A 27,453-nucleotide genomic window follows, 5' to 3' on the forward strand; every position below is an offset into this window, starting at 1 on the left:
GACAGTCCGCCGCGGTTGACAGTTGCGCCGGGAATCCCGTCCCTCCCCACAGGGAGAGAGGGCGCACTGCGCAGCGAGAACTCCACGGCCACATTGAGGGGCCAATGGCCTTTAGGCCCCCACACTTTTGGGCGCCCACGATCTCAGACATGTATCCATTTTTTCCACCCTAACTGATGACACAGATACTACGACGAAGTAGGGCCACATTGAGGGAAAAAATAAATCTGAGATTTTGAGAATAAAGTCATAATATTACAATAAAAAAGTTGTAATTTAATGAGAATAGAGTCATACTATTTCAAGAAAAAAAAGACGTAATATTACAAAAATAAAGTCATACCTTTACGAGAATAAAGTCATAACTTTACAAGAAAAAAAGTTGTAATATTACGAGAATAAAGTCATAATATTATGAGAATAAAGTCATACCTTAGTGTATAAGTGAGTTATTTTAGTCAGTAAACCTCACACATCAGAGTGCCTTGGGCAAAACCTAGTGTGACAACAAGCATAAAATATTCAATAATTTGTGTTTTAAATTTCATAAACTACAACATTTCTTTCTCATAAGCTAGAAAAAAGTGGAAATCATTATTATTATTGATTTAAAAGTCAATAACTGAGTTATTGTTTTTTTCCTCAAAGTCTTTTTATTGGTATTCTGTACAAAATCCAATAAATCACAGAAATAATTATACAAACATATAAGTTACAGTTTATCCCTATAACAATATTACTGCACCATTAAATAAGCAGAGTTAATGTCATAAACAATTACATTTATACATATAAATGATTTAAATCCGATAGCAACATAAATGAAACACATACAAAACAAATAAGTGAGTTATTTTAGTCAGTAAAGTTCCCATTAGAGTGCCCTGGTCTGCTCTCAGCAGCCAGTGCTTTGAGGTGCTCTCCCTGTCTCTGTACAGTAGAGGAGGTGATGAGGTGGGACGTCGCTCTGCGGTGTCCGGATGTGGACGTGGCACAGCGCTGCAGCAGTTCCGCTGAATGTCCGCTTCTCCTTCTGCTGCTAACCGAGAAGGGATTAGTGAGAGAAACACCACCGGGACCGGGACCACATCGGCTTCACACTGTTTGTCTCCCACCGGGTTTCACAGCAGAGGATATAGCCTTACTATTTAACAACACCTCGGAGGTATGTTTCAATCAGAAACCAGTTTAAATGTGACACCTTCTAGCTCCGGCTTGGGATTTATAGCTACGTTTGCTAAATGCTAGCTACGACACGGCCAAGGCCTATGGAAAGGAGGCACATACACGCGTCATATGTGCAGGGGGTTATACGCATGCGCAGTAGAATCTGACGAAATTGAGCCAATCACGACCGCAGCTTTAGTTATAATGCGCATGCGTCATACCTCACACCCCAAGAGCAGTCACCCAGCCTCCTTTATATAGGCCTTGGACACGGCTAGGCGAAATAGCTGGAAGGTTACTAGCTTAGCTAATGCTAGCAGGCTAACATTAGCTAGCTATACTATCTTAGCTAAGCTAGCAGGCTAACATTAGCTAGCTTAGGTATGTTTTTATACAACTGTTTTAATTATGTCTTAATGTTCTTTTGCACTTTGTCGCAATGTTCTTGAGTGTTTATGTAAAGCACTTTGAGTTGCCCTGTTGCTGAAATGTGCTCTACAAATATAATATATATAAATAGCTTTACTAGCTTAGCTAAGCTAGTAAGGCTAACATTAGCTAGCCAGTTAGCCTCAACGGTTGTGGAGATTTTGGTCACAGCTGATTCAACCACCTCTGCTGTCATCATGATTTCAAGTGTTATGTAAGTTATTAACCTTATATTATCCCTTGATTTATCCCTATCTGATTTATAGCAATATTTTTATATATATAATACATACCCCTTCAATCTTTATAAACTTTATTTGTTGTAACTTTAGAATAGAATAGAATAAAAAGCCTATTATTGTCATTGTATTAAATACAACAAGAGTCACATTTGCCACTTCTGGTCAGTGCTTTAAAAACAAATACTTGCCAAGACGAGGCAGATAAAACATATAACAGGTAAAACACACACACAGTTATAAAATAAATAAAATAGGTAAAGTAGATGTAATAAATAAATATAAACAGAAGTGTTACACTAGAAGTATAAAATATAAAAATAGATGTTTGTCAAACTCTAATGAGGCTTTCTGCTCCACTGTTCAGGAAACTGATCATTCTTTCAGTTTATGACATAAATATTCATCAGATATGTGTGTTTATATATGAATAAATATATGTTCTTCTTTACCATCATCGTTTAGCAACTTCTTTAAATCTAATTCTCAAATTCATTCACATAATACTTGACAGGTTGATCATCTTCACCTGTCTTTTTTACAAAACAAAACATGGCCAGTACTCCCTCAATTTGAGGTGTACAAATATGGAACACCAAAATACATATCATTATATATATATATATATAATTATATAATATATATATATTAATATATAATATATATTATACAATAATATATATTATATATTATTATATAATAATATATAATATATATATACATTATCAAGAGCTCGTTATCCTTAGAACATTTTAAAAGGAAACTATCATCACATTTAATTCATGATGTCTAATTATCTTTTGATATGTTTAGATACATTTTCTTTTCTTCTGTACTGTTTTTTGTTATTGTTTTTATTGGATTGTTTTCCACTGTGTGGTTAGGGGTTTTCTGCACATTTTGTGTACTTCTTGTTGTTGTTTAACTTTTGTTGTATTTTTAAAATTATGTTAGTTTAGATCTTTCTTCCTTTTTTGTTATTGTTTTGTTTTCCTCCTGGGGTTGAACCTGTATAAATAAGCCTGCGAGCTTCTTGACCTCTCCTGACACATTTCTTTTTTTTTTTTTTTCATTGACTGGATTTTGTGCAATTTTATATATCTGCAAATAAATTAAATTAAAATATTATTATTATTTTTTTTTATTATTAAAAAGAAAAGTTAGCCCCTCATGACATGGAAGTTTGTTGTTAGACTAGTAACAGTTAGCCACAACATGCTAACCAGGCTCTGAGGGTTTTTGGTTGACATGTTTAAGCTAAGCTAACAAGCTAACTGTAATGCGGCACTGAGGTGTGTTAGCATTAGCACACTGCTAAGCAAGCCTTCCTCATCTTCACTTGACTTTCCTGTCATATCTTATCTATTCTCAACTATTTAAGTGCCACTTTTGAATAGTTTTGTTAGTGTTTTACATGCACTGAAACTGCTGCTGCTGCTACTGCTGCTAACCCAGTGAGGAGAGCAGATGTGGCTCACTCAGCTCAGTAGGCCTCGACATACTAAAGAGCTGTACGAGCTATACAGAGATTGTATTTCTCGTTGTGTTGCACCTGCACTGCTGAATTATTCAAAGGTCCCTGCTCGTTTAGTGCTCGTGTTTGTCTGTTAGATGATACTCATCACTCCTGTCATATAGGTTAGGGCCAGTCTCTCCAGAAGCCAAAGTGAATAAACAACTTGTGTTAGCAAGGTTGACATGTGATCTGCAGGAGTGATCATGCTCATAAAGTTGGTGTTACCTTCTGGGCTGACCTGTAAACACCTGGGCACATGCATGAGTCCAGTAGACATGACATAGTGTCTTCATAGTGTCAGGTTTTTAATCTCACCCTCATAGCTAAGAGAGTATGTGGTTTAGCAAGGTTGACATGTGATCATGCTCATAAAGTTGGGGTTACCTTCTGGGCTGACCTGTAAACACCTGGGCACATGCATGAGTCTAGTAGACATGACATAGTGTCTTCATAGTGTCAGGTTTTTAATCTCACCCTCATAGCTAAGAGAGTATGTGGTTTAGCAAGGTTGACATGTGATCATGCTCATAAAGTTGACCCCTCCACTGGGTTACCTTCTGGGCTTACCTGTAAACACCTGGGCACATGCATGAGTCCAGTAGACATGACATAGTGTCAGGTTTTTAATCTCACCCTCATTGCTAAGAGTATGTGGTTTAGTAAGGTTGCCATGTGATCTGCAGGAGTGATCATGCTCATAAAGTTGACCCCAGTCCACTGGGTTAACTTCTGGGCTGACCTGTAAACACCTGGGCACATGCATGAGTCCAGTAGAAATGACATAGTGCCTTCACAGTGTCAGGTTTTTAATCTCACACTCACAGCTAAGAGAGTATGTGGTTTGTGTCTGCTTTGCTTCACATTATTGGTATTGTAACCAGTTGTTGTTGCTCATTGTGTTATATGTAAACTGATTAGTCATAGATACCAGCCTGTGGGTGTGGCCAAGTCAAACATCAAAAAGCCAATAAAGGTGTTGTCCCCTGAACCAGGATATATTAACGTCACAAAGAAAGTTTGATTTGTGTCGGGACTGTAGGAACTTGTAGGAGCTAGAGGGCTTAAGTGTTTTGCATCACTCTCCCTGTTTGTTAGTTCAGGTGTTCAGTGGGACAGCAAGCTCAGTCCGGGTTATGTCTGTCTGCCTTAGGACTGCTTTCAATTCTCTCTGTCTGTTTTTAGTTGATAACAGCAAAGATTCCCCTATATGTTGAAGAACGTTAACGTCTTAAGCCCTAGGGTGCTGGAAGGTGTGGTTTGCCTAGACAGACATACTCCAAATAATTCAAGAATAGCTTCACAACTACCAGGTCTATATTCATGATCTTGGTCTCTACGGATAGGTAAGACTTCAGAGAACTCATCCCAAGTGTCAGTAACATTGTGATTGTTACTATGCCTGCGTAAATTGTGATGAACCAAAGGAAACATTTACATTTTTATCCTCGCCTAAATGTTTTCTAGATTACACAGTGGATAACACCATCATGGCAATGATGCCATGCACGGAGATGCCACTGAATTCATTCAGCGACTCCTTGACTACAACTATGCCAAAGGAGATATAAATAACACAAAGCACATAGATTCTACAAAGGTTTTAGTCAGGATAGGACCAGGCGGACTCTCAATTTGGCCCCTTTGGATATCCAAAGTGTGCCAAATGGGTTTTCTACCTCCTGAAAGGGAATCTGGCTATAAAATACTACTGATATCCACTACAGGAGGCTATGTGCACACAGTGGAACCTTTGGCCATGACATTTACCCTGTGCATCATCACATTCTACCATTGTGCACAGTATAAAATCAATAACAAACAACTAAATAGCATAATTTTCTACTCCAAATGAAGTAGTTTTATTATAATTATGAAATATGATCAAGTAAAACTTAGATAATAACAAATATGATCAATAACAATCTAAGTAAGATAGCAAAAAAGAATCCAAAGTCAAGTCTGTACATTCAATATAAAAATGGTCAAAAATATTATAAAGTAAAAATTTCTCGTGCGTCGATTTTGTAACTAAAATATTGAAATCATTGCCAAACAAACATTGTTTGGACAAAATACACTTGGAGTGTTGTTTTAGTAGCGTTGAGGCCTCGTCTTTTAGAGACAATTCGGAAAAACGACAACCACAGCATTTTATGAAGTTTTTAAAGGTTGTGTTTCAACACACAGCTCAGCTGAACCCGGTACCAGGTTCGTTGGGTAGAAGAGGTTAAAACTGAATTGCTCAATACTTTCTCTTGAGAGAGAGAGAGTTGCTGCAGTGAATTCTTACTGAGATCAGTTGTTTGTGTTTTTTGAGGTTGTGTCTGTAGTCCACATTTTCCTCATGGAGCGAGGAGTGCAGTGTGGGCAGAGTTTTCCCCGTCTCTTCAGGACCAGGGGAACCCAAGACTGTCACAACAGCCTTTGGCGTTAATAACTGTCTTACAGGCTGTTACACTACAGGCGACGTTAGTTTTGAATTATGATATTGACTAATTGTGATTGTGTCACACTTTTATCCAGATTTGGGGATGAACTGAGGATGAATGTAAACCAGCACACTCCAATGGCCTCTCCATATGGCCAGCCCCAGCCTGGCTACGGCCAGCCCGGCTACACTCCCCTGGATGGGGGATACCCCGCACCCTACGCACCCTATAACGGCCCCGCTTCAGCCTACCAGCCCGGGGCTCCACAGCAAGGTAAAGTGATGCTTCTGAACAACATTGCGTATGAGTGAGCGAGTTAAGAGTGAGACACCAGGTCAGCTGTGATGCTCTTCAAGCACCCATAGAGCCATAACCTTGGAGCGTCCTACCTATACCTGCTTCCCGCCATGTGATTGTTCATGTACGTGTGAGAACAGCGCTGTGCCTTTGCATACTAATCTGAATCTTGACTGCCCCTCTCTCATTCCTTCACGTTGCTTTAAGCATTTCCCTACATCTCTCTGTATTTGCCTTCTTCCCCTCTTTTCTTGTATTTCAGGTTATTCTCCTTTCACAAGCTTTCCCTCTAAGGCTGTGGCTGCCAACCCAGTCTCTGACCTCTCCTCTTCTCTTGACTTAGGTAACTGCCTCCTCTCTTTTTCTTACTCATTTCACACTCCACATGCTCTGCAATCATCGAATCCTCTCTGTACCTAGGGGCATTATTCTCTCTGCCGTGATCTTATCATAATGTACAATAGAAGAAGATCTTTTGAGTCTTCTTAACACCAGTGATTGTAAAGCATAGCAGCCAACCAGTTACTAACCTTTGTATTACCTAGAAATGTGAGCTACACTTTTATTATTATGTGAGATAGATGTTCCAAATTCAATCTTTGCATTTGCTGGTCATATTGTTGTTATTTTAGTGTTCACTAGGGGAGGTAGAGTGGTTTATTTTGCTTTTTTTCTCTCAGTATGGACGCCAACAAACTACTAGGCTGACAGTTTCTCAGGACTTTAGTTTTAAAGTTATCAAGATGCTTAACTAGATTTTACATCCTAAAATTGTCAGACGTCTGGTGTTTATTTCCAGCCTTCCATCAGAACATCATTAATTTAACTGACCCTCTTAACCACACAGTCTGTGCTAGCCTGCTTTCAGTATGTAGTCTGTGCTGCTAACCCAAGAGGCAAAACCTGGGAATGTAATCAGTTAGTTCTAAAAATGTATTTGGGCACCACAGTGGCCTATCGCCACGTTTAGCGTGCCGCGCTAATCTCGTCACATTAGAAAGATTGGTATCAGAATGAATTCAAGAGTATTTTGTCGCAGGGATGATTCTGCTTTTCGCAGCTATATGTGTAATCTTTTGTCCCATGCGTTTCAGGTCCTGCCAGGGGTCCTCCCACCTCTGGAGCCCCTCCAGCGCCTCAACCATATAATCAGTACAGTCACAGTCAAGGGGACATGCAGAATGGACCCCCACCTATGACACAGGCACCACCCAGGTAATTACATGTTCATTGTTTGCTATTCCCCTTAGTGTATTTAGCCTATGGGCTTTTATAAAATGTTCCTTTTCTTTAAGCAACAGAATCCTTTTAGACACACCAAATAACTGCACCGAGATTGTCTGAAACCTCCAAGAAGTCTGAAGTGTGGTTAGTTAGGAGGTGAAAGTGCACTCCAAACCAACCATAGCAAATTATTCAAAAACACACTCAATGCGATGTGTGTGCTGAGACAAATTATGAATTGTAATAGACAGCAGTTGCTCGTGCTTGAAATGCATAGTAGAGAAAATTAACTGGAGTTCTAGTTGCTGCTGATTTTAGGTTTTCCATTTTTCTTTATGTGCTGGTATTGAACACAAAATAAGGCCAGGTACTGCAAAGGTGGTATGTCATGTTAATCAGTGCTTTTACATGTACTGTAGTAACCTTCATTCAGTTGCATGCAGCAGGTTCGTAATCAAACTTCTCCTGTATCCCCCAACAGTATTTTAGAAACATGGCTTTCTCATTTTAGCTGTGTTAGGGATAGAAGATGCTGCGTCAGTCGGTCCGGACTATTTTTATGTGTACGTGTGTTAAAGCAGACTGACAGCACAGTGAGAGGAAGGACAGACAGAGCGGTGCCTTCCCTCACAGTGTGTCTGAATATGACAAATATTAAAATTTTCAGCTGTGGAAATGGACTTTTTTGAGTTTGAGTCTCTCCTTTCACTCAGCCGCTCTGCTGCTACTTTCCCCACGTGGAGTCATTTTTCTGCATTCCATTTACCTCGGAAATCAGAAGTCTTCATAACATGGCCCAACAGGCAACAAGAGCTGTCAGTGTGTCAGTGTGCTGAGTTGACTATGACTTGCCCAAAACTGCATGTGATTATCATAAAGTGGGCATGTCTGTAAAGGGGAGACTCGTGGGTACCCATAGAACCCATTTTCATTCACATATCTCGAGGTCAGACGTCAAGGGACCTCTTTGAAAATGACCATGCCAGTTTTTCCTCGCCAAAATTTAGCGTAACTTTGGAGCGTTATTTAGCCTCCTTCGCGACAAGCTAGTATGACATTACCAGTATCTTCACTCTAGCTTTGAAACTGAGCCGCTACAACCTAAAAATTGCAAGTTGCGTTAAAGAAATTAGTGGCGTTAATACAAATTTGCGTTGACGTGTTATTATCGCGGTAACTTTGACAGCCCTAGTAAAAAGAAAAACAGGGTTACTCATAAAGTTAAACAAGCGTTCTCCAGGAGAAATCTAGCTGGGGAAACCAGGTGTCTCTTATCTCCTACCCCTATTACAGAAACTAGGTTTCTCATGATATATAAATGACATTTAATCAGCTTACTGTAGTGACCTGACTACAACCCGGTTACTTAAGTGCATGTACGCACACACACTGAATGATTGATGTGTTTCTAGGCCTGCTGCGTCTCAGCCATACAACCAGGGAGCTGTGAACATGACAGGGCCACAACAACCCTCCTACCCCCATCACTACGGGCCTCCCCAACCTTCAATGCAGCAGGTCACTAATCAGATGACTGGGATGCAGATCACCTCTGGACCGCCAACCCCTGCGGGGCCAGGATATGGTAAGTTCGGATGGATTTATACTTGTGTGTAGTGTAATTTACTGGACTAATGATGTGATGTGATTGTAATGATTTGCGGATGCATGTTTTATAGACGTTATGTCACCTGGAGATAACCAGTCTGTCGCTCTCTCCTCAGCTCCACCTCACAGCTCCCAGCCTCCCGTCAGTACCGCCTACTCAGCCGCACCTCCACCCTCTTACACCCAAGTCCCTCCCCCCGCGTCTTCTGCCCCGACCCAACCTCCACCTCCCAGTGGCCCTGCAGCTCCTCAGCAATACTACGGAGGCCCACCACCTCCTTCTCAACCGCCATTCAACTCTTCTCTTCCCCCTACCTCTCAACAGCAGTTCACCTCTCCTGCGCCGCCACCTCCTTCCTCTCAGCAAACCTTCCCTCCCTCCTCCTACTCGGGCCCTGTGCCTCCACCCAGCCAAGCTCCTGCTCCCCCAGCATCCCAGGCACAGCAGTCCTTCCCTCCAACCCAGCCCCCCTTTTCCTCAGCACCTCCATCTGTCAGCCAGCCTTCCTTCGTCTCCAGCCCGCCCCCCCTTGCCCAGGGCTCCTTCCCACCCAGAGCACCCCATCCCTCCTCTCAACCTGGGTCTTTTCCTCCTCCTGGTCCTGCTCCAATCTCAATGCCCTCTGGCCCGTACCCAGGCCCCATGCCACCCCAACATCAGCCCCCTCCATCCCAGCCATCCCCCTACCACTCAGGCCCCCCTCCTCCCAGAGCTCAGATGCCTCCCACTTCCATGGCCCAGAGCAACCACTTGCCTCCAGGACCACAGGGCCACCCAGGCCCTCCTGGGGCCATGCAGCCACTTCCATCTCAGCCTGGCATGCAGGGAGGATACCCTCCTCAGCAGAATGGTGAGGAGACGGCCACCAAGTGGAAGCTAGATAGGGTTGTTTTATTTTCTCCACCACTGAGCTGTTTTCTCGTTCTCCTCAGGTGCGTTTGGGCAGGTGAGAGGCCCTCAGCCTGGCTATGCAGGCCCGTATCCCGGGCAACCAAACTACGGAGCCCCTGCACCAGCACCGGCTCCTGCTCCCCCTGCACAGAAAAGACTTGACCCAGATGCCATTCCCAGCCCGGTGAGCACACGCAAACACACCCACCCGACTTCTCTAGACCAAATTTGTTAGTTTACAACACCTGTGCTGATTGTTGGCCATTTCTGTTGTTCACACCATAAAGTAGTAGTGAGGAAAGATGACTTTGATGTATTTGCTGGAGTGAGTTTGAAAGTGACATGTCCACTTTATTAGGTACACTTTTACAATCTAAAGCAATTCAATACAACTATTCTAGCATAAAGTCAAATTTCACATATCTAGAAGTCAGAAATCAAGGGACCCCTTTGAAAATGGCCATGCCAGTTTTTCCTCGCCAAAATTTAGCACAAGTTTGGAGCGTTATTTAATCTCCTTCACAACAAGCTAGTATGACGTGGTTGGTACCGATGGATTCCTTAGGTTTTTTAGTTTCATATGTTGTCAGTATCTTCATTCTAGCTTTAAAACTGAACCCAACCTACAACCTCCGAAAGATCGATTGTGTTAATGCATTAAAGAAATTTAGTTAGTAGTTACAAAGAATATAAATTAATAATATAAAAAAAAAAAAAAAAAAAAAATCCATTTCTGGGTTAATAAATGATGGTATCGGATCGATGCATAGGCTGAGCTGTTGTATTGAATTGCATTAGATTGTACAGGTGAACCTAATAAAGTGGCCACTGAGTGTCCATGATTTAGTATGTACCACTTAGGGCTGGGCAGTAAATCATCTTTACGTCAGAGTGGATTTCTTATGACATTATCACATTGTGGTATCATGATAACGATCACAGTTGTAGTTCAATATTACAACCGGTTTTACTATGCAGTCCAGTAACAGTTTACTCATCCTGGGACATCACATTCACTACTGGATATCACAGTGTATATATTGATATATTGATTTTTGACAATACCACTATGACTATCTTGATATTGCCCAGCTCTAACACCACAGGAGTCTAACCCCGTGTCTAGAGCGCAAGCGTGTCAGACGCGATTTTGCTCTCACGCAACAGATACGCTCTCATTTTAATCTATGCAGCTGTCGCCACCGGCTCCGTGTAGGCTTGCGTCTTAGCTGCGTCTCACGGGCGTAACCGCGATCTGAAGGGTTAATTTACACTTTCGAGGTATGATGCCCAATAAAACACTACTACTATTAATATACTACTACTACTACTAATATTTTAGTGTTTTATCATTTTAATTATTAAACTTTGATCATATTATCTTTATTTTCTTAATATAATTCTTTGGTTTTATTATTATGATGGCATGTTTTCTCCTTTTATTGCTGTTTATTTATTGATTCAATCATATGCATCAGTGTTGATGGAAAAGTAGATCAGGAAAACTTGCATATTTAAAAAAAAAAAAACTACACAAAGTTTAGCTGACGTTTGCGGTCTAGACACGGGGGTCACGGTAATATTTGAATAACCTTCTGTAGCCGTGTTTACATTTAGAGCTGCTTAGCATGTGTGTCAAACAGGCTACTGGTTTATTAGTCTATATCTACTTGGCGCTTGACTGTCATAGTCCACAGTACCACTAATCTATAATCAATACTACTGATCAGTTTCTGTCTGAATAACAATAACAATGCCTGCTACTCAGCATAATCTTGCTGAGTTTTCTCTTCTCACACTCCTTTTTTTATATTTCCACTCTTTTGTATTTATTTATTTTGTCCTGTTTTGCACAATTTGCTGGACAAACTTTTGAATGTAAAGCAAGCGTCTGACATGCCGGCTGTGCAGAAATCAAGACATAGAATAGATCCAGACGCTATCCCCAGCCCAGTAAGTTTCCTGTGTGCCTGCCTCTTCCTCTGCTTCATCCTGTCCTCTCCGCCCGCTTGCACTAACCCACCAGCTTCCACCTCCTGTTGGTTCCTTCTCACCCCTCAAAGTCAGTGATAGTTACAATGTGAAAGATGGCCTCCTGTTGGAAATAAGAAAAAGTCAGATGTATATTGTGTGTTATGTTAATGGCTCAGTCATCCCTGCTAATTAATGTGCTTCACCAGAATCGTTCCTATCCAATAGGACTGGAAATATACACTGATGCTGAACATGTTTCACAGATGACATTTTGGCATTTAATATATTCCAGCACTAATGCCCAAATAAAATTATCGAAGTCCAAACAAAACACCAGTGTAAATGACATTGTTTAAGGAATAGTTCGACAATTTGGGGAAAACGCTTTTTTCTTTATATTACAAGAAAAGGTGACGGTCAATATGTGTAGCGCGCTTACTCTGATCATTAACGTCCTGGTGGCGGTGTTTCTGGCCTCTCCGGTCCAGCTTTCGCTGTGGGGCCGCAGGTTTCCACCTGGCACACCGGCCATAACCATAAATTGGTCCCAAATCGATACTAGAGTACGTCCTTGTTTATGAATGAAGCGGTACACGAGTTGAAGCAGAGGCGTTGTGTGTGTGTGTGTGTTTTACCAATCAGTAATGGTCATCCCTGCAAACGCCACCCTGAAAGTTCCTGTACTTTCAGAAAGTACTACCTCCAACCAGGGCCTTTTTTGGAGGTAAAATGTACCCAGAACCGTGGTCGAAACGCAATGAGTTCCTCAAAAGGTTCCTACTTCCAGGGGAAAGTTCCTGCGGTCAAAACGGGGCTTAAGTGTAAAAACGACAAATCAGCTCATCTAAAGTGCATTTCCCAAAATCTTGAACTATTCCTTTAAGAGTCATATTTGTGTCTTGGAGACTGTGATGAGGACTAAAAGTCATATTATTGTGGCCTTTCTCCGAATACTTATAATCTTAAGACATAAACCCATCATCATGTGCACTGCGGCATAACCCTCACTCCCATCTCACTGATTCGGTGTGTTTGAGGCAGCCTATCTTAGTCCAGACAACTAGAGAGTTTATGGTTCGTCAGACAGCCACCGCCTCAAAACCTCCTCTCTGTGTCCTGCATGCTAGCCTGCGATGTTTTGACTTACCCACAATTCCTTGCATTAATGGCATGCCTTGATAAATCCTGCGCTTTTTCCCGGAGATGTCACCTCAGTCATCACTCGATTTTTTTTTTTCCCCTATCCACAGATGTTGATGGGTTTTCAGTGTGTGTTTAGTAGCTGCAGATGTGTGCGTGTTGGGGTTGTGTGGAAGTCATCACCTGCATGTGTGTTAGATGTTCCTCTTGGGACTCAGGGACAATGTATCGTGAACTTACATGTGTGTATTTATGCTGTAAGCATGTATGAATTATGGGTATTTTTGTCCCCCTCCCTCCTGTTTAGATCCAGGTAATAGAGGATGACAGGGCTAAGAGCACCGAGCCATTCACCACAGGGGTCAGAGGTCAGGCTCCACCGCTGGTCACCACCAACTTCCAGGTCAAAGACCAAGGTAGGTTCTACTTCCTGTGAGCACATTCATATCTGGCAGCTTCTCACCCACATCTTCCAAAACGGTTCGATATTACGATTTATTGTGATTTTTATTAACTTTTTTAACACTAGACCATGGGAAAAAGTTGAATCATACACTTCTTTTTACTTTGGAAAATATCTAAATTAATACAGTAAAATGTTTAATTTTCAGCCTAATCTTTCCCCAACTAGTTACTAGCAAAACTTAAATCAGAAAAAGTTAACTGTCCATGTGAAAAAGGTACCGATTGTGATATTAATGGAGAATCTGTGTCTGTGTTCAGGGAATGCCAGTCCCAGGTTTGTTCGCTGTACGGCCTACAATATGCCTTGCACAGCCGATATGGCCAAGCAGTCTCAGGTGCCTCTGGCCGCCGTCATCAAGCCCCTCGCCACGCTGCCGCCAGATGAGGTGAGCGATGCCCTCTCTCTCCTCTCTCTCCTCTCTCTCCTCTCTCCTCTCTCTCCTCTCTCTCCTGTATTGTAAATTTTGTAAGCCCTATATAGATGCAAGGTTGTAATATTTTTTAATTTTTAGTTTGTTTTTATTTTATTTTACTTTTTAGATTTTTTTATTTAATTTTAGTTTACATTTTTTAGAAATGTTTACTTTTGTTTTTTATATATTTAGTAGGTTAGGGCCAGGTATAATATCTCAGAAGTATGTAGCTATATACATACAAAATACATGGTTAGAGAACTGTGTAGGAATGGCCATAATGTTTAATATTCGCGCTACTTTAGTGTCCGATGTGAAGCAATTGCGGCCACAAATTTTATTTGTTTTTTAACTATGCAATATCGTTTCAGTTTAATTAATTTATTTCTTAAAGGATATTGTTTTTATTTAGTTTCAGTTTACTAAAAAATATTTTTCGCTGCTTATTTTTGTTTTAGTTTCAGTTTTAGTTTACGATAATAACCCAGGGCTCTTTTTATGGACAAAATATCTGTCTGACACAATATCATGTATCACATATCAAGAGATAAACTGTTAATTTGAAAGCAAAAAAAAGATGATGCACGATGCAAAATATATTGCATTTGGTTGACATGGTTTAATGGTGGATTAAGTTGCTAGTCCTAAAGAGCTCTGTATGAAATATTTACACGATTAATTGATGAGTTGATTGTCAGAAACTTAATCCGCAACTATTTTGATGATTTAACTTTTTTTTTCAAGCAAAAACACCAAACATTCGCTGATTTTAGCTTCTCAAATGTGAGAATTTGATGCTTTTCTTCATCATGTATGATGGTATACTGAATGTCTTTGGACTGTTGGTCAAATAAAACAAAACATTTGAATACACCCCCCTGGGCTGTGTTAAATTATAACAGGCACTTTTAGAAAATAATTAGAATAATAATCCATAATGAAAATAATTAGTTAGTTGTGTATCGGACCCAACAACAAGCTTCCTTTACTCTTCTCTCTTCATCTGTATGTTCCAAAGTGCAGCTCTATCTTCCGCTGAGATTTTCGTAAACGTTTTAACCCTCAACCTGATTTGAAAAAAGATTAATTTTTAGGACAATTTCTGATGTGTAGTATTTTAGGCAGGATAGCTGTAATGTCGGTGGGATAATCTGTCTCAAAATCACAAATGTGGGGGTGGCTGCATGACCTTGTTTCATGCACTCATAACCGTTTGGACTGGTTTTACGTTACATCATTTTGGCTGGAAGAACCACTTTATATAAAACAGGGTCTAAAAATTACATAACATTACCTCCTGTTTCAGTAATTCTGTCCATGTTACAGTTTTAGATGAAATCCCCCTTGTATGGAGGACAGAACCTGCCAAAATCAAAAATGTATAAATAAATGAACAAAATGCTTGATAAATGGATTAATATGCCATTAAATGAACCAAAAATAATATAAAAATAAATGTAGGCATTAATGAATTGATAAAATATGACATAAGTTGATTTTTCTATTTTAATTTACTATTTATTTACCTTTGTATTAATCCCCCCATATGTCTACTCTTCTATTTAATTTTCCTTTTTATCTATTTATTTATACAAAGGTAAATAAATAAAGAAGCAAATTAAAGCAGAAATATCAATTTATGTTACTTTTTATTTTTCCCTTTCATTTATTTATTAATACAAAGGTAAATAAAAAAAAAAGCAAATTAAAACAGAAATAAAAAAAATGTATGTCACAATTTTATAAATTTTATTTGTTTAATTAATTAATTAATGCCCACATTTTTTAAATATTATTTTTGGTACATTTAATGGCAAATTTATTTATTTATTGAGTCATTTATTTATCTACTTTTGATTTTGGCAGGTTCTGTCCTCCATACCCTCCAAGCTAAATTGTATGAATCAAGTTTGTCAGCCTCAGATATCCACATTATTGGATGAGACTTCTCTTACTCCTTTCATTGCATCTCTTGTCAGACGCCTCCATACCTGGTGGATCACGGCGAGGCCGGTCCAATCCGCTGCAACCGTTGCAAGGCCTACATGTGTCCATACATGCAGTTCATAGAGGGAGGTCGCCGCTTCCAGTGCGGCTTTTGCAGCTGCGTCACAGAGGGTGAGTTTGTGTCTGTGTTCATGGATTAAAACTTGTTTATTTTTAATTAATCTCACTGTACTGATGTGCTTGCTTCTGCTCTTTTCTCTTAGTTCCTCCACATTACTTCCAGCATCTGGACCACACTGGTAAGAGGGTGGACTGCTATGACAGGCCGGAGCTTTCGCTGGGCAGCTACGAGTTCCTGGCCACTGTCGACTACTGTAAGGTAAGGTCATAGGTATTTTAAAGCACTTCCAGATTATAGAGTCTGCAGCAGATCGTTTACCCACGATTCCCCTCAATGATCTGCAAGTAATTCTCTGGAAAAGAAGCTTGTTTCATGAATTTTATCACAGGTCAGAACGACACAATAATTAACAAAGGCATCGACAACAATCTACAAAAACAAGCCAGTCTTAGTCAGTTATTATCCGGTGAACTAAGCCTGTAGGCTACAGTCTATTGAGTCTGGCTGAAATTGGTTTGGTCATCAGCATCAGTTTGGAAATGATTCTAGTCAGGGCAGCTAACCTGATGGGTACTGGATCTATATTGGTATTGATGGGATAGGGAGCTTACAAAGCCAAAATATGAGCCCGTGCAAGACTGTACTCCAACTCATGGTTATATTCCTGTCAAATTAGTAGTTGCGTTTCTTTATCTTGATCCTAATAGAGTGCTGCAGGAATGAGTTCTGAAACCTGGAAATGCATTTTAGCACTTCCGTTTCCCTCGTTTGGAAGTCAATGGGTTTTTAGTTAGATGCCTGAAATAAGGTCTGTGGTTAACACAAGCTTAAGAGATTTCAACATTTTATCCTAAGATATAAAATATGTCGGTAAATATGCTGTCATAAAGATAAAATGCCTGTATGTTTTTTTTATTGATACACCAAGCTGATGCTATTCAGCTGAAGAAAACAATGAAGTTACTATTATTTACACATGACTTCATACACGGTGTTTGCTTGTGTCCAACAGAACAACAAGATTCCTCAGCCTCCAGCCTTCATCTTCCTTATCGATGTGTCCTACAACGCTGTGAAGAGCGGCATGGTCAACATTGTCTGCCAGGAGCTCAAGACCCTCCTAGACTACCTGCCCAGGTATGCAAACACATGAGATATGGACAGGAGGAAAGGAAAGGAAAGGAGCAGGGAAAGTGAAGGATAAAAACATAGTTAGTTTATATGCTTATTTCCAGCTCATGTCAGGAAATGCAAACTTGACCATTCTCCCGTTTCGTCTGTTTCTGCATCCAGGGAGAACCCAGAAATGGACTCTGTTGTGCGGGTGGGTTTCGTCACCTACAACAAGGTTTTGCACTTCTACAACGTCAAGGCGAGCCTGGCCCAGCCCCAGATGTTGGTGGTGTCAGATGTGTCAGACATGTTTGTGCCCCTGCTCGACGGCTTCTTGGTCAACGTAAATGAGAGCCGGCTAGTCATCGAGAGGTGGGAAGACATATACCACAAATAAATGAGGTGTGTATGGACACAGAAATGGATCGGGTTTAATGATGAGCTGTTTGTGTTTTCCAGTTTGCTGGACCAGATCCCAGAGATGTTCGCAGACACCAGGGAGACGGAGACGGTCTTTGGACCCGTCATCCAGGCAGGACTGGAGGCACTCAAGGTAACCACAGATTACCACTTATATTTTAAGTCTGGAAAGTCTGTCCAGGTCTTGATAAATTCACAAGGTGTGGACTTTTCTTGTAAACAAAGTTTCTATTTGCGTCCAGTGTTACTCACCAAAACTAATTGTGTGAGGTCTAACAAACATGCTGAATGCATTTATTTCCTTGTGAAACACTTTTCCAAAGCTGCACCGTTTCAATCCATGTTTACTAGCTCAGAGTCTTTGTTGCTGATGTTTTGTATGTTGCTGTGTGTCACTTCAACAGGCTGCAGACTGCTCAGGGAAGCTGTTTGTGTTTCACACCTCTCTGCCCATCGCAGAGGCTCCTGGAAAGCTAAAGAACCGAGAAGACAAGAAGCTGATTGGGACAGATAAGGAGAAGGTAAACACCAGTGTAGCAAGCTTATTGTATACTCACAAGGGCTGTCAAGAGTTAACGCGATTATTTAACAGCACTAATTTCTTTGAAGCATTAATGCAACTTGGGATTTTTAGGTTGTAGAGGGTTCAGTTTTAAAAGCTAGAGTGAAGATACTGGTATCATATGAAACTAGAAAAACCTAAGGAATCCATTGGATTAACTATGGACAATCATGCGATTAACCGTGATTAAATATTATAATCGATTGACAGCCCTTATACTCACTTGTATTGTTGCAAAGTGATCTGTTGTATGTAGCATCTTAATATGTATCTCTCATTTATTTGGGACACTGACTCCCCGTCCTCTCTTCAGTCTCTCTTTCAGCCTCAGGTGGGTTTCTACAACACCCTGGCTAAGGAGTGTGTAGCGCAGGGCTGTTGTGTGGATCTCTTCCTCTTCCCCAACCAGTATGTGGACGTTGCCACGTTAGGGGTGGTTCCTGTCTCCACTGGAGGCTCTGTCTACAAATACACCTACTTCCAGGTGAGACAAAATCACTCCCTCATTCTGAAACTGCTGCAGGTTTTCAATCTGAGTTTTATGTTGGACTGTAGCCCCTCTAGTGCTCTGATGGCATATGTTGAAATACCAGCTGGATCATTCACCAGTGTGTAACATGTACCTTTTGTGTGTTTTTCTTTGTCCCAGGCTCAGTCGGACAGCGAGCGATTCTTGAACGACCTCAGACGAGACGTTCAGAAACTAGTCGGCTTTGATGCCGTCATGAGAGTGCGAACCAGCACAGGTGAGGCTCCACCCACTTGAAAAACAAAACCAGTTGGACCAAGAGATATGTCAAGGCTGAATTTATGATCCTTTCCTCTCCTGCCTTCCCTCCCCTCAGGTATCAGGGCGACAGACTTCTTCGGCTCCTTCTTCATGAGTAACACCACGGATGTGGAGCTGGCAGGCCTGGACTGTGACAAGGCCATCACTGTGGAGTTCAAACACGACGACAAGCTCAGCGAGGAGACGGGGGCGCTCATGCAGGTGGGCATGTTTGTGTGTGAAGCAAAATCCTTTGAGGAGAAGGGAACACATTTTATTTATAGTTTACAAATCAGCCATTTTTAGGTAGTCTTAACTTCCAAACACCAGTGAATCAGATTACTGCTGGTTTTCATGCCCTACAAGTTGTGATAGTTGGTTGGAGTCACCTAAACTGACATAGCTGACATCAAATCAGTCCGTCTGTCAATCGGCACAAGCTTAATTAATAATCAGTATATTAATAGGCATGTAAACTTTCTAAAATATCTCTTTAGTTAAGAGACCATAAAGAAATGGTACAGAGTAGGGATGTCATGAGAAGCGATACTTCGGTACCAAGTCGATGCCAAAATTCTGAAAAGGTGACGTTACTCGTTTTTCTACAGTACCACAGGCACTGTTGTACCAGGGATTAGGGCATCCCATCATCCCGGGGACGATACAAAATTAGTTTGGGTTCGCTGTAAACTCACTATCGACGCGTCCAGGCCCTATTTTATCCCTGATAATGCTACATTGCATACAACAAATCTGTGTTGAAATCAGCAGGATAAGACCTAGTTAGCGTTAGCGTTTAGCCCCGTGCAGGACTGTGCTGCTTACCGGATGCTAACAGCGAACGTTAACTATTCATATTCAGGCTCTATTCAGTAAATGAATGTGGACATGAATGAGTATTGGTCGAAGGTAAATTCTAACGGAGGTGATTTGGGGTTATTGTTTTAAAGCAGAGACAAAACTGAAAAGTCACACAAGCTGGTAGACCGACTTTACTGACTTCACTGTCGCTGCCTCAACTGCAGTTGAAAGCTCGACGCACAGCTAGATTCAGTAAATAATACAATTAGTAAAAAAGTAAAAACAAACTGTGAACACTGCCTAAGCTAGTTCATCTGGAAGTAAATGCACGTCTCCTTGTTCCCCTGCAGTGCGCCGTGCTGTACACTAGCTGCAGCGGCCAAAGGCGCCTCCGCGTCCACAACATGGCGGTCAACTGCTGCTCTCAGCTGGCTGACCTCTACCGCAACTGTGAGACCGACACAATCATCAACTTCTTCTCCAAATACGGTGAGGACGAGCTTGCACAGCAGAATGTATTATATTATATTATATCAAGCCAGTACAATACAAATGTACTCATGCAGCATTCTACTCTAAAAGTCTGAATGAGGTGCGAGTGGAGAAATGAACAGTAACATTTTCTATAAATACTATCGAGCAAACCCCAGCTGCTCCAGTAGAAAGCTGCACCTGTTCTTGCTTGCTGGCGTGAATGTTTGAAGCAGGGCAGAAAGGTGGAAGATGGTAAACTGCAGATTGTAACTGGACCCCTCTCAGAGGTTGGTGTAATACACCTTATTGTATTGTTTTTGTGTGTTGCAGCTTTCCGAGGCCTCCTGAACAGCCCCACGAAGGCGGTGAGAGACACGCTGGTCAACCAGTGTGCTCAGATTCTGGCCTGCTACCGAAAGAACTGTGCAAGCCCCTCATCAGCTGGTCAGGTACTGAAAACCCTCAGCACACTGTGTATATAATGTATACCCAGCAGACACTAGGGCTGCGTAATTATTCGAATATTAATCAAGATCACGATTTTGGCTTCCCACAATTAAATTAACTTAATTGACTGAGATATTGAAGTTTAAAATGCGCGTTCCGCTCATTTAATATGAATTCAGGTGAAGAAGAATCCTATTTCAAGTCGTATTTTGATGCAAAGATTTGGACATTAGCAGGAATGTAGTACAATATGGAAGTGAAAGTCATGTTCTGTTTATTTAAATGTGAAAGTGCAATAAAAATATTGTCCCTAAAATCAATGAATAAGCGTGAGAAATAATTGATATTGATCAAAATAATCGTGATTTATCATTTTAGATAAAATCGTGCCGCCCTAGCAGACACTACAGCAGTCACGAATACTAATTGTTGAACATATAGTTCGATGGCAGATATGGAAATAGAAATAGAAGAACGAAGTACACCGCAGTGCTCCACAATCATATCAAGCATTGCAGAGTTATTATTATTACTGTTATGCAACATTAGCAGGTTTTGGCTCAGGGTCACATTTTGCATTGCGCTAAATGTCAGAGATTTCTCTGGCTGATATTTTGTTTTATTAAAAAGTAAATAGATTCAGAGCAGTTTCTCTGACAAAACTATGAAACTCACACATATTTACACCTCATTAAGGACACTTTAGGTTTTATCTATAACCGTACCCGTGTGTGTGTTTTCCAGCTGATCCTCCCGGAGTGTATGAAGCTGCTACCGGTCTATCTGAACTGTGTGCTGAAGAGCGACGTGCTGCTGCCGGGAGCCGACGTCTCGCTGGACGACCGGGCTTACCTGAGGCAGCTGATCAGCTGCTCGGACGTCACAGAGAGCCACGTCTTCTTCTACCCCCGCCTGCTGCCACTGGTGAGACCACACACACACACACACACAGTAACACAACGGTCTCCTCTCGTCACTTCACCGGTTCAGACGGTTCAGTCATGTGTTATTTGGCCCAGCACCACCATACTCACTGAGCCCTGACGAACTTAGAATAGCATCACCTGTGTGGTAATGTGAGTGTTGGGAGGGTGTTAGAAATCATATTTGATATGGTCAGAGGCATTTCTGTGATCATCAAAGAGGCAAGGCTCAAATGTTCTCATTACTCAGTATGATAATAGCCTGTGTGTTATTCATAATACAGTTTTATCAAACCAGATGAAAATAAATCTGCATAATTATGCTCTCATAGAACAAAGAACCAGACGCAGGGCTTTTTTTAAGATGATGATGATGATGCTTTTGAACTTCATCACAACTATTTTTATGCCTCCACGCCAGCGACAGCCTTGCTTTGATGCGTTATGTTTTCAGTCTGTCCGTCCGGCTGTCCTATTCTCGTGAAGGTGACATCTCAGGAGCGCCTGGAGGACATTTCTTTGAATGTGGCACAAACAGCCACTTGGACTCGAGGATGAACTGATGGCAATTTGATGGTCAAAGGTCACTGTGACCTCACAAAACATGTTTTTGGCCATAACTCAAGAATTGATACGCTAATTATGACAATTTCACATAAATGTCTAACAGGATAAGGTGATGACATTTTGGACAGACATGGATGTGAACTGTAACTTGCCTGGTTGGCGGCGGCATACAACCCGAGAGGCGGTAATTCTAGTTATCTTTAAGGTAGCTCTCACTGCGGTGAGACGATGAAATACAGGAAGTCCAGTTGGAGTAACAGATCAATACGTTTCAAGGCTTACAGTATCAGATGCCAAATCACTTTTGTAATACTCTAAGATTGGATTTTACAAATCTGGAAAGTTATCACGGCACTAATTTTGAATCTTCTGTCTCGTCGATCGCGAGGTAAGCAAATACAAACACGGTGTTCACGATATTAAGTAATCTACCAGGAATGTGCGCTCGCATTGGCCAACGCTGGGCCTTACCTTTTTTATTTGTAACCACTTCAATTAATTTACTATAATAGTGTTAGAACCAAAATACATTTTATTGTTATTGTGGTTAAATAAATGTAATTTATGGTGCTGTTAGATTGCTGCTAGACCGCCCCGGTTAATAGAGATGAATGCCTCCCTTTGTGTGCAGCACGCGGGAGAGCAAATCAATTTTTGACCGCAGTGAAAATGTTGTTTTTTTGGAAGGCTAAACACCAACAAATATGGATTGAAGCAGAATATTTCATTAAATTCAGCTACTGAGTAGCAAAAAATATCTTTTTAAATAGTGAATACAGCCTGACATTCAGCCTGCTTATGTCTTTACAGTTCAGTTGGAGTCCCTACAGTAGGGATGTCCTCAGCTAAAACTGGCAAGCTTTGCACACTCTAGTGTTCAAACAGTGAATAAGAGAAAAGACAACTGCAAGTCTCATTTTGTTATTAGTCTGAAGCTGTAAATGCAAACATTTTATTAATTCTAGATTTTAATTTTCAGCCTTTTGAGCTGCAAAGGGACGATGTAGAATACACACAAAACATACAGCTCTTAACCAAGATAATCTGTAAATATTTCATAGTTTTATTTATGTGAGCAGCTCATTTGGGATACTGTTTTGTTTTTCCATATGCTGTGTATATGAAGAAGGTGTATATATTTACCAGTTTTACCAGAGTGCACAGGAGAGAAGATGCTGCTGTTCATCTCAACCATTAAAACTATACTCCTGTTTGCAGGGGAAGAAAATGAAGCAACTGTTTCATCAGTAGATGGCAACACTAACATATTCGTCTCATATTGTTTCTTCTCTTTGCAGTCGAAGTTGGAAGGCGGGTCGTTGCCGGTGGCGGTGAGGGACTCGGAGGAGAGGCTGTCTAAAGGCGGAGTTTACCTCCTGGAGACGGGACTCCACCTCTTCCTGTGGGTGGGAGCCAGCGCTCAGCAGGAGCTGCTGCTCAACATCTTCGGCACGCCGAGCTTCAGCCAGATAGAGCCGAGCTTGGTAAGAGGAAACGGATCTGCTTCCATGTTGTGTTTGTTGACCGTCACTCAGCTAGAGTGACCCACTGCCTGCAGCTCCATGTGTTAATGAGGGAAGGCCGAACGAGTTGCACAACTCTTCTCCAATGTGTCACGCTTTATTTCCCCAAACGTTCTCTCGTGCCATTTTTCCTTCATCAGCGTGGTGTGTGAGGTTGTTTCTCTCTGTATACTTCCTCAATTAATCGTGATAACTTAAAAAATATGTCATAAGTACATCATTTCTGTTTCAGACAACTCTGCCAGAGCTGGACAACCCCTTCTCTCAGAGACTCCGAGAGATCATCGAATCCTTCAGAGCACAGCGATCACGATACATGAAGGTAAACTTTCTCTTTTCTTTATTACCTCTCTGAGGTCTTTAAGTCCTAACACTTTGTGTCTCGCTTCTGTTATGATTGATCTAAAATAAGTAAACAAGACTAGGTATCTAACTTTTGATACGTTAAGGTTGTAGCGGTTTGAACACAAAAAAAAAAAAGTTGAGACAGTATCAAACCCCACAAAGGATATATGCATTTAGGTTAAACGTTACCACTGGTTACTTTCAACACAAACAAATGTGTGATCAATTGCAAGCAGTAGAATTAAACACTCAAATCGAATAAACTCAAGCGCACCAATTCAATTTCAAAGGTTATATTAAGGCAAAATGTAAAGAAAAACAGATCATCAGTTCAGTTTATAAGGAAACAAAAAACTCCACGGGACTGGTAACGGGACCGTAGACGGGACTGGTGACGGGACCGGTGACCAGACTGGTAACAGGACTGGTGACCAGACCAGTGACGAGTAACGACCAATGAGGAAACTCCAACACTCGGCCGACCAATCGTTTAACTTCATCACTCAGTGACAGACTTTTGCGTTAGTAGGGCTGGCCCTCTGCGGTCCAGCTAAAGAACATACTATGGTATTTCTTATTTGGGCGATCACCACAAGATGGAGCTGAAACAATTCATCGATCAGCAGAAAATGAATTTGCAACTATTTTGATAATAAATTAATCAATTCAATCCATTATTTAGCAAAAACGAGTCAGAAATAGTCAATTTATTGAGAAAATAATCATTAGTTGCAGCCCTACCTGACAGTATTTGATACTCAATTGTACGGACACATAAAGGTTTGATCCCCAGCCCTCCTCTTTCTCCTCCTCTTTCTCTTCCTCACGCTCGTCTCTCGTCCTGTTTGCAGCTGATGGTGGTGAAACAGGAAGACAGAGCCGAGCTGATATTCAGGCACTTCCTGGTCGAGGACAAGAGCGTCAGCGGGGGAGCGTCATACGTGGACTTCTTGTGTCACATGCACAAGGAGATCCGCCAGCTTCTCAGCTAGGCCTACAGATACCCACCTTCACCTGTATGAGCCCCCACCCCCCCCAACCAGGTTTACCCTTCCTTGTGAAAGAAAGCGCTTTATCCTTTTTTTTTGTTTTTTAAACCTAATAAACTAAAGCTCTCCTTGCTGTCTGTCAGCTGAGAGACCAGCTGGCGGATCTCGTTGTGTGTGTGTGTATGTGTTGGTGCGAGTGTGTGTGAGAAAGAGATGTTAATAGAGCTTTACTCTGCCTCAAATCGACTGCTCCAACACAGCAGGAACAGAATAACTGACGAGGGAGGGTAATGTATATACACAAGTGACTATTATGTATGCAAGAGAGTGAGTGAGTGACGGAGGTGGCTGATGTTGACTGTAGTCGGTGTACTGTCTGTATTACTAGCACTGAAAGGCTGTTTTGGGTGCATTAATGACCCTCAGATAGCAAACACTTTTTATATGATTGAATCCTAATAGAGTGAAGGACATCTACATACCAAGACATACGTGGAATTAAATAAATGCTGTTCTTTCTGTCTCTTCTCCCCTTTAATCATGGCCTTAGCACCCCCCTCCCCTTGCTGCTCCAATCATCCATATGTGTGTGTGTGTGTGTGTGTTTCCAGATATGAGAGGATTAGTCGCCCACTTCTTATTTCCTGATGTGTCTCCAGGTGTGAGCATCCGACTTTAAGGCAGCTCTAACTGGAGTCTGATGATCTTTTTACCTCTACAAGTATCTTGAAATGTGAAATCTGGCTTCATTGTCCACATGGCTGCTGTGTTATTACAGTACATTTGTTTAAAGCTGCAGTAGGTAGAACGTTTTTGGCATCATTGGGATAACAAATCTATAATAACCTTTCAGCATATTGTAATTCAAGTGTTCTGAGAGAAAACTAGACTTCTGCACCTCCTCATGGCTCTGTTTACAGGCTTTAAAAAATCGATCTTGGCAAATCACAGGTCATTTCAGAGAGAGAGAGCGTTCCTATTGGCTGTGCTCTGCCTGGCGGTGCTTGGTATTTCCTCAACTGATCTCAACATGGCTGCCGGGTCACAAACGTTCTCATTTGACAGCTGAACAGTACACTACAAGATGTTTCTGAAAACATTTGAGGATAGAAATAGGCATTACAGTAACAGAATATTGATTCATATTTGATCAGTGCTGACTAGTTTGACCATTTGATTGGAGTTCACGAGTGATTGACAGCTGCTCAGAGACGGCAAGGCTCCAGCTCGGCTCTGATAGGTTTATTTCCTCCGGTCTGTGAAATCTTGCAGATGCCATAAGGAGCACCGGAGGACACAGAGGGACATGATCTTTTTTCAGATTACCTGTCTCATGCACTACTGTCAGGATATAGTGACCGTTTTATAAAAAAATACTTTTTTTTTTAATCATATTTGCTCCACTTCTACCCACTGCAGCTTTAAATCCGCTTCAGTTGAGTTTTCTTTATTCATGCAAACATCTGGCTCAGATGTTTGGTCACCGATGAACCAGATGTGCATTTCAACCTACGAGAGGAAGCGTTCATTAGTTCAAAGTCTATGCAGCACGGAGAAAAGAGGCCAGACGCAAAATAAAATGGAGGGAAAAAAAAGAAATCTCAGCATTAAAAGCGACGTGAAATCCTCCTTATGATTAGTTCCTGTGGATGATTTGTAGTGCTGCAGACTTTATATTAATCAGACGTTCTGATGTCCAAAATTGTATTTAAAAGAAGCAATCTCCAGCAGACAGAAATGAGCACACGACGACGGCGGATAAATGGACATCGGTCGATGTTTGCAAATCTCTGCACTGACGGGTGTTCAGTGTGTAAATAAAAAAATATATAATGTGTACAGAATTAATAGAAAATAACAGTTTTAAAGATCTGCCTGAACAGCTGTGGTTTGTTGGTGGTTGGTTTCTCTGTCACAGATAGCCTAAATATAAAATCACGGCTTTTACTGAAGAGAGGAAGACGCCTTGACTGGCTTTTTGATATGTTTGTGTAAGTGCGAGGTGTGTGTGTGTGAGAGTGTGTGTGAACGTGGGGTCGGTCCTGGTGAATTTCTGCTGAGGAACAGAGGGATCAGCCAACACACACACATACACGCGCTACCCGTGAGATTAAATTCAGTCTTCTTCATTCATCACTTTCTGTTCCTTTTTTAACTTTTGTGTTTGTTTGGTGTGTGTGTGTCGCCCTCTGTTCCGTCTTTACGTTCACTGACTCTGATCGGCCCACCGTCTTGACTGTAATCTTAATTTCTGTTCCTTTTATTTTCTTTGATTTAATTTTTGTTTTTTTCATTGCCTCTTGGGACTGCTAATAAAATGATTGTTAAAAGTGAAACTCCACATTGTACTTCAACCTTCTCTGTTGACTCTTAAAAAAAAAAACAAGCTTTATCACAAATTATAGGCATACTTATTTTACATTTCATCAAAATACATTCTATTGATGTTGCTGTACAAGTGATGTCTATATCAGTTGTTCCCAACTTTGTTTTCTTTAGGGTGACCTTTTCTATCATGGAGTAAATTGACGACCCCCGAAGTGACATGTTTTATGGATATTATATTCAATGCAGAGCGGTGTGGAGTTAGCGTGGGTTTTCTCTGGGTTCTCCGGTTTCCTCCAACAGTCCAAAGACATGCAGGTTAACTGTTGACTCT

General features: G+C 41.2%; 1 protein-coding gene across 5 annotated transcripts; it reads left to right on the forward strand.

Moving 5' to 3' along the window:
- Nucleotides 1–895: 895 nt before the first annotated feature.
- sec24c (SEC24 homolog C, COPII coat complex component) lies at nt 896–25,317 on the forward strand. Of its 5 annotated transcripts, none has more exons than XM_037755145.1 (25): nt 896–1,165; nt 5,875–6,053; nt 6,340–6,420; nt 7,172–7,292; nt 8,714–8,886; nt 9,026–9,760; nt 9,843–9,985; nt 11,686–11,754; nt 13,223–13,331; nt 13,639–13,766; nt 15,773–15,911; nt 16,004–16,119; nt 16,874–16,998; nt 17,155–17,346; nt 17,434–17,527; nt 17,799–17,915; nt 18,270–18,440; nt 18,606–18,702; nt 18,802–18,947; nt 19,877–20,015; nt 20,331–20,449; nt 21,192–21,371; nt 23,236–23,421; nt 23,693–23,782; nt 24,657–24,797. In XM_037755145.1, the coding sequence occupies exons 2-25, from the start codon at nt 5,894–5,896 to the stop codon at nt 24,795–24,797; spliced, it is 3,771 nt and encodes a 1,256-aa protein (XP_037611073.1). In that variant the 5' UTR covers nt 896–1,165; nt 5,875–5,893. The 5 variants fall into 5 exon arrangements, with proteins under 5 accessions (XP_037611073.1, XP_037611070.1, XP_037611071.1 ...); XM_037755142.1 differs by lacking the exon at nt 896–1,165 and adding an exon at nt 1,679–1,810 and having other exon boundaries at nt 24,657–25,317; XM_037755143.1 differs by lacking the exons at nt 896–1,165; nt 11,686–11,754 and adding an exon at nt 1,679–1,810.
- Nucleotides 25,318–27,453: the final 2,136 nt, after the last annotated feature.

The sequence above is a fragment of the Sebastes umbrosus genome, chromosome 20, assembly GCF_015220745.1.
Source record: "Sebastes umbrosus isolate fSebUmb1 chromosome 20, fSebUmb1.pri, whole genome shotgun sequence".
Lineage (NCBI taxonomy): Eukaryota > Metazoa > Chordata > Actinopteri > Perciformes > Sebastidae > Sebastes > Sebastes umbrosus.

Bases quoted from the DNA above. Each gene is read 5' to 3' on its own strand.
- sec24c (XM_037755142.1), top strand. The intron at 17,347-17,433 runs GTGGGAAGACAT...TGTGTTTTCCAG, and splicing joins AGCCGGCTAGTCATCGAGAG to TTTGCTGGACCAGATCCCAG. The intron at 17,916-18,269 runs GTAAACACCAGT...TCCTCTCTTCAG, and splicing joins TTGGGACAGATAAGGAGAAG to TCTCTCTTTCAGCCTCAGGT.